Below are 15,160 nucleotides of genomic sequence, written 5' to 3'. Positions count from 1 at the left end.
ACAGTTAGAACGAAATAAAACACATCTATATATTTTTTAATATTTTATTTTTAATTATTTTTTTAATTTAATTTGTTTACGTATTTACATATAAATTTTTTTATATTATTTATAAATATATATATAACAATAATTATATATATATTTAATCAGTATCAGTCTACGTGTAATTTGATATTAATATATATATATAATTATATATATATTAATATTAAAATACACCTAGACGGTGTATGTGTATGTGTGTATATGTGTATATATATACTTAGATCATATATATATAATATATATATATGATCTAAGTATATAATTTATTTATTTTTACACTGTTTTAAAACATTTTTATTTGATTTTCAGCCAGCAGGGGGACCAACTGTCATTACAGTTGGTCCCCCTGCTGGCAATGCAGCAGGCAGCTATACCGGCCATGTGATTGTGAGGTCCTCGCAAGGACCTCACTCTCACATGGCCGGGAGGGCTCCTGGAGGGCGGACGTGCCGCGGGGGGCTCCCTGGGAGTCCCCCGAACCGCGATCGCCGGCGTGGGACCGCCAGCGACCGGGTAAGTTACTAAAAACCGGAGGGCGTACTATTACGTCCGGCGGCGTTTAGAGACGCTTTTAAAAGGACGTAATAGTACGCCCTCCGGTCTTAAGGGGTTAAAAGAAGAAAACTACCACAACAAGAGGACATAAGTGACAAAATAATATCAGGAAGTATTACTTTACTGAGAGGGTAGTGGATGCATGGAATAGCCTTCCAGCTGAAGTGGTAGAGGTTAGCACAGTGAAGGAGTTGAAGCATGCGTGGGATAGGCATAAGGCTATCCTAGACTTAAGATAAAGCCAGGGACTAATGAAAGTATTTAGAAAATTGGGCAGACTAGATGGGCTGAATGGTTCTTATCTGCCGTCACATTCTTTGTTTCTATGTTTCTATGACCGGTTGTCTGATTGACTGCGAAGGGGTATGGCAAGGTTAATTAATAAAAGTATCAGTTTTTATTGAATTCTGCACTTTCTCTAAAATGAAGAAAGAAGACACATTCTTCTCACCTAGAGATAAAGTGCTTTATGCATTTGGAGTGTTCTTTTAAGCATTATCTGTTTTTACTTTTGGTAGCACAACATAGAGAGTTGAGACAATTTAATAACCTTAACAATGAACATATTTTAAATGATATAGTCCTTTCATTTACAACTTGTTAATAGGTTAATATTAAAAAAAAAAATGACACAGAGAAGGAGATTTTAGAATAAAATCACTTCTACGGGACCATTGCAATTGGATTATAAAAAATGCCTATATCTTAAAGATGACATCAGAATTGATATTTCACAATTAAAGGTGAAATTGTCAATGCAGGTCGCAGGATTCTATATTCTAGTGCAAAGGTGGCTAAAGACAGATCCCTAGGTATTGTAGAACAGCATCTCCCATAATGCGTTTTTTGCCTTAGTTGAAACATTATGTAGGCATAATTCTGAAATCTGATTGTTTTATTTTGCTTTGTATTAAAGCAATCTTAAGGGTTTTCTATTTAGTTCAGAAGAGGGCCAGTTGCTCTACACAAGGACAAACACATTCTGACATTATATTATCACTCTTAGTAATATCTTTATCTTGACACAAAAGTGACTGGACGTGGTCTTTGGACGTAAACTGTGACGTGGTTTACCTGGCTTCTTTTAAAGCTGCGGCATAAAAAAACAACTTGCATAGCTTTGCAGAGACACCCCTAAATACCTGCCTCTGGATTCAACACCACCCATCCCAACAACGCCAACAAAAAGTCCACCCAACAATAGACACAACCATTAAACTATGGCACAAATTGAGGAAAACAACAACCATATCACATTTCCCATCCCCACTATACCCACTCACACAAAACCCTCACTTCCAAAGAGGATCCTCGGGGAAGGAATACGAGGGCTACTATAAAAACTCCTCACTACAACTGCGGGACGTAACCCTAGAGGGCAAATTAAAAAGCCTAGCACAACTCATACCAAAGCAAACACATACAGGTAATCAAATCTTCCACTACAACTCACTGATAAATTTCATAAAGACCCAGAAGTTACTACCCAAAGGAGAAAGACCGCTAACTAGGTTCGAACAACTATGGATCTCTCATCCACTCACGAAAAAGATTCTATCCACTATGTACGCACTAATCAGGGAAATGCAAGACACAAACCTCCCAAACTATACCATAAAATGGGCAGATGAATTCAAAACAAACTTCACACAACAACAATGGCGTACTATTCTCAAAACGGCGCACAACTCTACCACCTCTCTGTCGGCACAAGAAAGCAACTTCAAACGTATAGCCAGATGGCACTACACGCCAACACAAATCCATTAAATACACAACACGACTTCCGACCCATGCACACATACAGATGCATATCATGCTCATATCTGGTGGCAATGCCCGATTATATCCAAGTTCTGGAATAGAATCCACACTATCGTACAAACACTCTTTCACGCCAACTTCCCTATGACACCAGACCACTACATCTTCCTTCTAGCCCCACAGGGACTCGCAAAAGCCGAAACCCTCCTCTTTAACCACTTAGCCCTGGCAGCCTCTCAACTGATACCTAAATCCTGGAAACAACCAAAACCCCCGTCAATCAGAGAGTGGTTTTCGAGAGTAGAGGACATTAAGCAGATGGAAGCACTTACACATGCTAAACTAGGAAACTATGGGAAATTCATCAAGACATGGGAACTATGGGACGCCTTCATTACACCCAAGACATACCCATGAATCCGACTTAGGACGGAACCGACATTACAGCCAAACGACCAGGTCGACCAGACCCATCTCCATCGGACGTACAGAAAGAATACAAAAACCCGACATCCAAGACAGACATCCATAGCAGACCGTCACGTACCTAAAACGAATGCAAGCGTGCAGCAAGCTAGGCCCAAACTCTCCCCGTCAGTAACAGGAGCTTGTTGCTATAGTTCAATAAGGGGACGATGAGGTATGTAACCATTACGTCCGTTTCAGTGGACAGACATACAAATGTGAACTCGACTACATTAGTTCTGCTCATCCACCACCGTCGAAATAATCTTGTTTAGACCTTAATGTGTTACAAATATGGTAATGTTAAGACCGAAACTATTCTGTGACACACTGTAGCTACATGCTGAACCTTACCATAGCATTTGAAATCCGCTAATTTTAACCTGTTATTTGTTACTTAAACTTCCAACGCTGCCTTACCGCACGTATTGTACCCTTGCGCTATCAATGTTGTACTCGTAATTGTAAAAACCAATAAAAACCTTAAATACAAAAAAAAACAAAAAAACAACTTGCCTAATTTTTTAATTAATATATTAGAAAAGATTACAGGTACTATACCCTGTGTGTGTATTATTTTGTATTGCATACATATAAATAAATCATTACTTTCAGTTCCTCTCCTGACCTGCATTACCTACTCTGTGAGGGCAGCCATCTTTAAGTGCGCTCTGTTCAGAAGCCCAACTTATCCAACCACATAACGTGCATGTAAGAGCTAGTGAGCATTCACAGATCCTGATGTAATGTGCAAGCATCATGTATCTCAAAAATACACTCTTGGACCATAAAATTGTGCTTAGCACGTATGTAGTTTTCCAAATAAAGGGGGTTAAAGATGGCCAATTCCTCAGAGCAGATGTAAGCCAGGAGATTTACTAAAAATATGTATTAACTTGTATATTATATTGATTACAAAATAATGTACAATTATACTATAACACTATATTACATGTAATCTTATATTTTAAGCAATAATAATTAATGACAGTTTTCCTTTAAGCAGGACCACAACAAAAAAATACCCTTAGGTCCATATTCTGCTGGTAAGAATCCAGGGTTCTTTTATAGCTTGATATTACTGTGTAATATGGCATGGTAGGGGATATATAGTATGTGGCACTGTTTTAGCGTATATATCACTATCTTTTTGAGTTCATATGGAACATACAGGCTAATACATAACAGAAAGGATAAAATGGTTACAGTATATGCTTTACTCTGCAATAAGTAGAAAAAAAATATTCTTCCCAAAAGAATAGATTTCAGGACTTTTAAAGATTTTATACAAGATCTGCATAACTGTGCGTTTCAGAAGAAAGTCATGTCATCTGAATCCAATGCTTATGTAAAGTAATCTATATCATCAATTGCAGATGTAGAAGGGAAACAAAGTGATTACTTTTCTAAGCGACTAGCAATCAACATGATGAAGCTACTTTAATACTGGAAATCTTTTAAGACCATGACAATGTACTAAAGGGATTTTTTTTTTAGCAAGATGGATTGTTCCCAAAAAGGAACCCATACCATACCTTGCCAGATGATCAAATCACATTATATTTTTTGTTCTTTCGTATACTTTCATGCCACCCAGTAAGCTTACTCTAAATAGCCCTAAATGACACCAACTTACAACATAAATGGAAATTATTAGGAAAAAATATATTAGGGAATGTTGAGCTTCAGCGGTTTGGTAAATCGGATATTGTGCTTTTTTTTGAGGTATTGTGTTTTACTCTTCAATTGATGGAATTTTAAAAGTGATGACATTTGAATAAAGCCTTTGTAGTTATATCAGGATACTACACTACGTTTCTGAACTATGACATTGACAGGGTGCACCCATCGGTGTAGATATCCTTATAGGGATTCTACAGTGCCAGGAAAAGAAAGCTGTTTTCCTGGCACTATAGAATTCTACAGTGCCCACATACCTCGTGTCCCTTGTCCCCCCTCCACCCCCAGTGCTGAAGGGGTCAAAATCACTTCAGTCACTTACCTGAATCCAACGGCAATGTTCCGCGGCACTGGGTCAGGCTCTGCCCACGCTGAGGTCCTCATGCAGAGCCCAGTTATCAGTCCAACTTCAGATAACGGACCTAAGGTCCGTTTCAAACCAGGAAGCCCTCTAGTGGCCTCTATGTGACAGCCACTAGAGGTGGTGTTAACCCTGAATAGTAATTATTGCAGTTTCTCAATTACTGCAATAATTACTATTGCAGGGTTAAGGGACATGGGACAATAAACTGAAATGGTCTGGGGGCCTATAGTGTCCCTTTAAAGGAACATTCTTAACAATATCCACTACAGTTAAATATAGGAATTATGTTCTTAAGAGTCTCTTGACTTCATCCACTAGTTCTAACTGTTTTGGAGTAGGTCATCCCAGTGTTCTGAGCCAATCAGTGCTGGTCTCTGGGTGCAGGGAAAGCAATTTTTTTCTTAATCCATTTTCAAAAGCATGGTTCTCCTCAAGACTTAAATACCGCCCTTCCCCAGCTGTACTGATAATGTGGAATTTACACTCCCACATTATCAGTGTTAATTTTTATTCAATCCAGAAAGCAGTGAAGGTATTAGAACACTGGGCTAAACTGCTCCAAAACAGTTTGATAAAGTATTGTGGGATGGCACCCAGAGACTATAGTGACATAAGTGTTTATGGTGCTTAACAGGCCAAGTCACTGTTATTAGCATTGTACAAACAAACACACACACCTGATCTTTTTATGTTCAGTTTAAATGAATAGGGTATGACTAGTAAATATATATGTAGCATCCATTGACAAATTTAAGAAGGAGTGTTGTTTTGGGGAGTTACATGGGCAGTCATGTTCCTTTCTGTGTCAATTTTAATTATCTATCTATCTATTATCTATCTATCTAATCATTATTAATCATTCTATCTATCTATCTATGTATATATCTAATCATTATCTATCTATCTAATTATTATCTGTCTGTCTGTCTGTCTGTCTATCCATTCACTCTCATAATTGACTGCACACACACATTTTCAGCATTATTATGTCATTGATCTTGAGAACATATTATCCACATAGATCAGATTATGTAAAGATCTCATATTGTTTTTATTTTCAGTCTTCTACGTTCCGCACATCAATCTGCATCTTTAAGTAGAACCATACCAGGAGAGCTTGAACTGCATAAACGTAAGTAACTCTGCCCCACAGCAGGGCTGCCTAGCTTCCAGCACATAGAACACCCATAATAGCTAGACCATTACGGGCTTCATATTCTACAGAAGCCAAAGTGCTAGACTTTTTGTAATGCTCACCCTGGTATCAAAGATATAGTTACTTCTCCAAATCATAAAAGACTTTGAGCTCTCTTAAAATATTATTAGACATTCATTTACAAAATGTTTTCCTTCCAAATGTGCTTTTAGCATAATTCACACTAATCTGAGCATTGTATGGTTACTAGTGTGTGACAGTGTTTAGCATTTGTTCTAATACAATGCTTTACACACAGTAAGTTCTCCTTTCAACATCAGAGACTTTGCATAAAGAAATAAAATGGATCTAATGTCAGCATGTAATTCTCATCGCTACATTATGCATTGCAAATTACACAGCAGAATTGTTTTTTTATTTTTTTTTTAGCAGCTCAACAATACATCACTGTTGTATCAGTAGGTGCTTAAATATTTTGAAAATGCTGCAAATACAAATTGCCAAACTCTGGGTTGGAGAATGTGTGTGTTTTTTTTTATAACCACGCTTAATTTGAATTGTTTATAACATATCAATTCATCATATGGCGGGATAGATGGATGGATAAATAGATGAATGTGTAGGAATCAGTTGAGCTTGCTGGTACAATGTGGAAAAAAAGTGATTTGCACTATAAAATGCAAAACAAAAAACCCTCTGTGGCTATTACTAAGGTAAAATATAAAATTTATATAAATACCCAGAAATAGGAAGTGCGAAGACTCCTCAACGTCTTCAATATCTTATACATAAAACCATAAATAGCACGACCTAAAAGTACAAAGGGAGACCAATAGTGCAGACAAAAAAACGCTAAAAAATATAAAAAAGGGGGAACTATAAAACACTCACAAACACAGAAGTTAAAAGGCAGGGTATACTCAGTCTTCTTCAAGTGCTTCTTTTCTTCTTGTATGTGAAGATAAGTACTTAAAACAAAGCACAGAAAAAAGACATAGTGTGTAACTGTATAATATTCCAAGAAATGCTTTATTGTGTACACTTACAAAATCAAGAAGTTAAAAAGGCCCATCAATATACACATCCACTGTCAGCTACCAGGTACAGATGAAACCGCCAGGATTAAAAGACAAAATTGGATGAAAAAGGGTCCACAATAAGGGTCCAACAAAGTTGCCACAAGCCCCTGACGAAGTCTTCCAGACGAAACGCGTAGGGTGGCAAGCTTTATTTCACTTTTAAATTATTTTATTGTGGACCCTTTTTCATCCAATTTTGTCTTTTAATCCTGGCGGTTTCATCTGTACCTGGTAGCTGACAGTGGATGTGTATATTGATGGGCCTTTTTAACTTCTTGATTTTGTAAGTGTACACAATAAAGCATTTCTTGGAATATTATACAGTTACACACTATGTCTTTTTTCTGTGCTTTGTTTTAAGTACTTATCTTCACATACAAGAAGAAAAGAAGCACTTGAAGAAGACTGAGTATACCCTGTCTTTTAACTTCTATGTTTGTGAGTGTTTTATAGTTCCCCCTTTTTTATGTTTTTTAGCGCTTTTTTGTCTGCACTATTGGTCTCTCTTTGTACTTTTAGGTCGTGCTATTTATGGTTTTATGCTGGTACAATGTGCTTCATTATAAGCCTTTCTATTAAAAAGAGTTATACAAGGTATGAGTCAGGAATAAATTGAAAACCTGTATTGTACTCAAATAGTTAAACCATTTCTTTGCAGTTAGAGAGATTGGAAAGCGATAATAGCTAAGATTAACGTTTCTAAATGGCGTTTTCCTAAAAACCGACTGAGCATCGTTGAAAGTTTAGTTTAGAAAATGAATGTTTATTGTGTATCCTGTGATAATTTCATAGATTTCCTGCAATTTGAGTCATTTATTCTGAAGCAAGAAATGATTGCGCATATACGTCACAGGCAGTAAAGGTCACATTACAATATGCGCTGCAGTGTTATAGAAACAGCGTTATATTGTGCACTATTGCTGATAAAGTCAGATGCAGGCATTTTACATGTATCCCCTTTTCACTCTCATACATGATGGAATTAATGGTCTTACGTATAATTATTGGTTTTCCAGGCTAAAAAAACATCACTGCAAAGTGGTGGTTTTGGCATGGTTGTGTATCCATGTAAATCGGAAGTAAAAGCACTGATTGAGCACTTTGTAGATTGGGATGCAGAATTCCTCCCTTGGTTTTCCTTAGTTGGGTTTCAGGACACATGAATGGAATCTTGTCTACATATCAAGTTACATAGTTACATAGTTACATAGTTAGATAGCTGAAAAGAGACTTGCGTCCATCAAGTTCAGCCTTCCTCACACCTGTTTTTTGCTGTTGATCCAAAAGAAAAGAAAAAAAAAAAAAAAAAAAAAAAAAAGAAAAAAACCCAGTTTGAAGCACAATTTTGCAACAAGCTAGGACAAAAAATTCCCCCTTGACCCCAGAATGGCAGTCAGACCCATCCCTGAATCAAGCAGTCATTACCCTACATTGAAAGATTATATCCTTGAATATTCTGTCTTTGCAAGTATGCATCTAGTAGCTGTTTGAACATCTGTATGGACTCTGATAAAACCACTTCTTCAGGCAGAGAATTCCACATCCTGATTGTTCTTACAGTAAAAAAACCTTTCCTTTGCCTTAGACGAAATCTTCTTTCTTCCAGTCTAAACGCATGGCCTCGTGTCCTATGTAAAGTCCGGTTTGTGAATAGATTTCCACACAATGGTTTGTATTGGCCCCGAATATATTTGTATAATGTTATCATATCCCCTCTCAGGCGACGTTTTTCTAAACTAAATAGGTTTAAATTTGTTAACCTTTCTTCATAGCTGATATGTTCCATTCCTTTTATTAATTTTGTAGCCCGCCTCTGCACTTTTTCTAGTGCCATGATATCCTTCTTTAGAACAGGTGCCCAAAATTGCACAGCATATTCAATATGTGGTCTTACCAGTGATTTATAGAGAGGCAAAATGATATTCTCGTCCCGAGAATGAATGCCCTTTTTCATGCATGACAATACCTTACTGGCCTTGGCCACTGCTGATTGACATTGCACATTGTTGCATAGTTTGTTGTCTATAACAATTCCCAAGTCCTTTTCGTGTGTTGTTATCCCTAATTCGCTTCCATTAAGGGTATACGTTGCTTGTGTATTCTTTACGCCGAAGTGCATAACTTTGCATTTTTCAACATTAAATTTCATCTGCCATTTGAGTGCCCAGTCCCCCAGTCTATCTAAATCCTTCTGCAGCAAAGTAATATCTTGCTCACATTGTATTATTTTACAAAGTTTTGTGTCATCTGCAAACACTGAAACATGACTTTCAATGCTGTCTTCAAGATCATTTATAAAAATGTTAAATAGAAGGGGTCCCAGAACAGACCCCTGAGGGACACCACTTGCCACCTCTGTCCAGCTTGAAAATTTACCATTAACAACAACTCTTTGTATTCTGTTTTTAAGCCAATGTTCTACCCAAGAACAAGCATTTTCATCGAGACCGATTTCCTTGAGTTTGAACACTAATCTTTTGTGTGGAACTGTATCAAATGCCTTGGCAAAATCCAAATAGATCACATCCACTGCAACACCCTGATCTATACTTCTACTTACTTCTTCGTAGAAAGCAATCAAGTTAGTTTGACACGACCTGTGCTTCATAAAACCGTGCTGATTTTTGCTGATAACCATATTCTTCTCAAGGAATTCTTGAATATTATCCCTTAATAACCTTTCAAATATTTTACCAGCCACAGAAGTTAAGCTCACAGGTCTATAATTTCCAGGCAAGGATTTTGAACCCTTTTTGAATATAGGAACCACATCTGCCTTCCTCCAATCCTCCGGAACACTTCCTGAAAGAAAAGAATCTTGAAAGATTAAAAACAGAGGTTCACTTATTTCTACACTTAGTTCCTTAAGTACACGTGGATGGATACCGTCAGGCCCTGGAGCTTTGTTTATATTAACTTTCTTTAGTTGCTGCAGCACATTGTCTTGAGTTAACCAATTACAATTATTCTGCAAGTTTTTAGTAGCAATCATTTGCACATCTATTGCCATGGGTTCTTCTTTAATATATACGGAGGAGAAATAGTTATTTAGAATTCCTGCCTTTTCTTGGTCTTCCTTAACCAACACCCCCGTTTCAGTTTTAAGTGTACCTATACTTTCATTTTTGGGTTTTTTGGAATTTATGTACTTAAAAAATGCTTTGGGGTTGGTTTTGCTCTCTTTAGCTATCATTTTTTCATTTTGAAGTTTAGCAAGTTTAATTGCCTTTTTGCACGCATTATTTGCTTTCTTATATCTTTTATAAGATGCATCTGATTTGTCTGATTTAAATGCTTTAAATGCCCTTTTCTTATTTTTAATCTCTTGTTTTACTTCTCTACTAAGCCACATTGGTTTTAATTTGTTTCTTTTATACTTATTTCCCAATGGTACATACTGAGAAATGTACCTTTCTAATATTTGTTGGAAGATGATCCATTTATCCTCAGTGTTCTTTTCACTAAAGAGTTTATGCCAGTCAATATATTGTAAAGCTTCCCTTATCTTATTGAAATTGGCCTTTTTAAAATTATATGTTTTAGTATACCCCATGTGCTTTTGTTTTTTTGAGTTTATTTCAAAGGACACTATATTGTGATCACTATTTCCCAAGTGCTCACCTACTTGAATGTTGGTCAAAAGATCAACGTTGTTTGTTAAAACCAGGTCCAGACAAGCGTCCATTCTAGTTGGTGCTTGTACAAGTTGTGACATGAAGTTGTCATTTAACAAGTTTAAAAACCTAATTCCCTTTGCTGAGCTACTAGTCCCTATGTCCCAATTTATGTCTGGGTAATTAAAATCTCCAATAATTAAAGTGTTACCAAGATTTGCAGCTTTCTCAATTTGCTCAAACAGCTGTTGTTCCTCGTCAATATTAACATTAGGTGGTTTATAACATATCCCAACCAATAGTTGGTTTCCCTTCTTTTCCCCCAAGCAGATATTTACCCATAAAGCTTCCACATTTTCCTCATCGCATTCAATTTGCTTAAGATTTGGCTTTAAATCATGGTTGACATACAAACATACCCCACCACCCTTCTTGTTTTTCCTATCCTTCCTAAATAATGTGTACCCATTTAAGTTAACTGCCCAGTCATGTGTCTCATCCCACCATGTTTCAGTTATGCCTATTATATCATATTGTTTAGTGTATGCTAATGCCTCTAGTTCCCCCATTTTGTTATTTAGGCTCCTTGCATTAGTAAGCATACATTTAATATCATGCGTCTCTTGTTTATTTTGTGAATTACCAACATTACATAGCTTCTCTGTTCTGAGCTTGCCCCTCCCCCCGTCTCCACCCTCCTTATACTGTTCTAAAGCCCATCTCCTTTCTGTCCTATCTCCATTTTGTAGATTGCTATGACCCTCCCCCCCTACTACTAGTTTAAAATCTCCTCCAACCTTCTAGCCATCCTATCCCCCAGCACTGCAGACCCCCTTCCGTTTAGGTGCAATCCATCCCTACTATATAGGTTGTACCCAATCGCAAAGTCGGCCCAGTGCTCTAAAAACCCAAAACCCTCCTTCCTGCACCAAGACTTCAGCCACGCATTAACCTCTCTAATCTCCCGCTGCCTTTCCACTGTAGCACGTGGCACAGGTAATATCTCGGAGAATACCACCTTGGAGGTCCTTTTCTTGAGTTTGCTACCTAATTCCCTGAAATCATTCTTTAGGACCTTCCATCTTCCTCTTACTTTGTCATTGGTACCAATATGGACCATGACCCCTAAGTTCATAGAGAGATCATAGTACGGATTGATTGGTTATGAAGGTGCATCTTATACCTTTGGTCCCCACTTAAATAAATATATTGGTTGTTTTGCAGAACCTATTTTTGTTTGAGCAAGCTGGGTGCACTATTATTTCTATTATTTTTATTATTATTATTATTATTATTATTATTGGCATTTAAATAGCGCCAACAGATTCTGTAGCGCTATATAAATAAATTATGAACAATGAATTTTAATTCTTCTAAAGCTGAGGCACGTTGTGGATATGTTGCCCAAATAGATTTGTGGCTCTGGAGTGCTCTAGAACACATACAAAGATATTCACCAAAGTGAGAATTGTGAAAGTGAATTTAAAGGTTTACTCCAACCCTTTTTTTTTTCTTTTGAATTCTTTATTTTTGTCGTGCTTGGTTTGACAGAAAGATATACGCTGCCACAACAGCAGGCGTAATCACAGTAAATCACAGGTTCAAACATACGTGGCGTTGAGGTGAAAGAACATTTTTTTTTTTTTTTAACAATATTTAAACATATTCAGACTTGGTAAGACTATCTAGTGGTATACGACATGTACGTTTCAGCATTATTGGGTACACAGAGAAATTATAACGTTTATACGCGACAGAACATAAGAACTAACTACGTGTATCTACGCAAGGTGAGTTGGTTATGTTAACCCAGTTGTGCATGTATTAGTTAAATTATGAGTTAAACTCGTATATACGAATAGGTGTAGGGAGGACAAACGCTTATGGTGCGTGTTAGGCACGAGAACATTATGGTAGATACTGGCTAATGATACATAGGCTATGACATAGTACGTTACAGACAGTTGCATTTCCTAACCATTACGGCCTGGACTCTTACTGTGCCTCAGCTGCAGGAACACACCTACGTGCAACATAAAACTTGCTTGTTAGTCTCAGAACATTCTACATCTTGTAGTCTGCATAGCTGATTAGCGAGATGGACAGGCATTGCTCTAGTCTAGCTAGGCATGGACTAAATGATTGTTATGCTAGCCTTAGAGTATAAATCCAACATATGTATAATATGTGTAACAAGTTTGCATCGCTTAATAATGGTAATTTTTCTCAATAAAGTTAGGTAACAGGCTTACTGATTTTAAAATTATAGGATTATAACATTATAGCAGGAGAACAAAATTATAAACGTTCAAATTATATCGCTGGTTAATGATAAGCAAGTCTTTGATGCTTCTGCCTCAGTTCAAGACATACATTAAACATGCTTCAAAGTGGAAGGCCTCTTGAAACGTAATGTAAGTTAACGAAAAACTTCGGTGGTATGAAGAACGTGTAGTTGTGGAGACGGATGGCGGGAGATCGGTAACCTGTAGTAAGTCCCAGTCCGTGAGAGCAATTCACCCGATGCCTGCTAGTGTCAGGGTACATTCCCCAAGAAGCGTGTGGTCAGGGTTGGGCTTTGTCCGCCAGATAGGTCTCTTGGGGCTTGTTGCGGTAGTCTCCTGCTCGCGGTGGGTTTCGTATGGGTCTGAGTTGAGACCGGAGTTGGCGGCTCTGTGCAGGCAAGGTAAGTCCTCCCCTCCGCTCCAGGCCATCAGAAGGGCCGACATTTTAAATCCACAGGTCCGGCTTTCACTAGGGGCCGAACCTCTCTCCCTGTTGGAGTGGTAGGGGGTCCTGGTGGTCGGCTGCTGAGTGCGGCGGCGAACCCTCCTCCAATGTGGGTGATGTCTCGGGGTAGCGCCCCGATTGGCCTTCGGCCTGGTTAGGCCAGTAGTGGATGGCACAGGCTTTAGTGGTTTCGATGGGCCCGAGGAGGTCCCCCGTGCCTCGCGGCTCTCACCTCTCCGGTCTGTTACCCGTGGCCGTGCCTGCTTGGTCATGCAGGGATACCGCCGGGCTTTCAAACGCTGTGGTGGTGTGGGTGGACACAATTTGCTCCGCAGTTTCCGCCAAAACACTTGGAAGTGTCTGTCCAGGCGGGTAAGTATGTCGTTGAAGCGCGGGAGCCTCGTTTCCTCTGCCATTATGGCGGAGCTGCTTGTTTGTGGGTTTGGTTTTGCTTTTGCTCCCCATGGTTGCGTGAGAATCAGCTCTCTCGGCGCGGGCAGTGTGGTGGAGCCTGATCTGGAGCCTGGTCTCTGTCTGTCTGAATGACAAGCTGCCGCCATTTTGGAGGCCCCTTCCCCCGTTTTGCTAGGAGCTGTTGCGGGCCCATGTGGAGGGTGCCGGGCGCGGGGCTCTCCGGCTGGCAGGGACCGGGATGTCCCCCACCGGTCCATGGGGGGGGAGAGGTACGGCGCCGAGCTTACCGATTGCTTCGTGCGTCTGGCGGGAAAGCGGCCGCCTTTCTCCACCGCCTCCCTCAGTAGGCCCTAGTCTGCCGATGTGGTTCCCGGTCACCCCAGACATTGAGTTTGGTGTCTCTGGGTTCGGGTCGGTTTCCCCAGTCCAGTAGGCCCTCTTGTAGGAGGATGAGCGCAGGTTAGCCTGTTTTATTCAACGTTTTGTGCCCGGTGCACAGGAGCTAGTTCAGAGCACGTCTGCCCTGTTTGCTAGTCAGGCCCCGCCCCCACTCCAACCCTTTTTTATTGTATATATTTATTTTATAATTTTTTATTTTATTCTTTAAGCATAAGATTGGCATACATGTGTGTGTTGCCACAGTTTAACGCATTTTAAAACATAGTAAAACATAAGCAATTCAAATTGTAAAGCATTGTGGCACATGAGGAAAACTGCACAGGTATTTTATATTAAACATGTTTAAATTGCTCCAGTCAGTGGTTGCTTGATCAAGAGAGGTAGAAATACATATTTTATGCACATTGACTGGGATGTAACAAGGTAAATTACTATTTATAAGTGCATTTCAAGATGTGAAACTGTAAGCTTTGGGTAACTGCTAGGTAGTACTCATGTGTGCTCTGGTGGGTTTGCAGCCAGCCGTTGTCAGGAACAAGCAATAGGCAATGTGGAGGTAGTCCAGGAGCCAGGCAATTGTCTCCAGGGGAGGTTTGGCTGTTAAGCCTGTGAGTTGCCCATAGGGGTCTAGCCGATGCCCATCGGGTGCTGGATACTCTCCAGGCACGAATGAGTGTTCAGTTCCTTATTGGCAGTGCCCCCCCCACCCCCATTACCAACACAGTCCGGTGTTCTGAGTTTGCAGGTTTCGTTGCTGTATGCGTCCAGGGCTTGTGCTTGAGTTTCATGACAGCGTGCTGCTTGAACTCGGGTAGGGTGTCTCTTCAGATGCGGTGTAGTGATCTCCCAGGGGAGAGAGGGGTTTTGGGGGGGGTCTACCCCATGCGGCCCT

The 15,160-nt window shown here is 39.3% G+C and overlaps 1 protein-coding gene across 1 annotated transcript in view; it reads left to right on the top strand.

The window, feature by feature from the left end:
* Positions 1–15,160, top strand: part of LOC134585589 (uncharacterized) — a 213,413-nt gene that overhangs the window by 146,262 nt on the left and 51,991 nt on the right. The window contains exon 5 of the mRNA XM_063441027.1: positions 5,938–6,008. Coding sequence (XP_063297097.1) covers positions 5,938–6,008 — 71 coding nt within the window. The remainder of the gene's footprint in view (positions 1–5,937; positions 6,009–15,160) is intronic.

Source organism: Pelobates fuscus, chromosome 2, assembly GCF_036172605.1.
Source record: "Pelobates fuscus isolate aPelFus1 chromosome 2, aPelFus1.pri, whole genome shotgun sequence".
NCBI lineage: Eukaryota > Metazoa > Chordata > Amphibia > Anura > Pelobatidae > Pelobates > Pelobates fuscus.
Note: the sequence above shows the minus strand (reverse complement) of the source record. Positions and strands in the feature narration are given on the sequence as shown.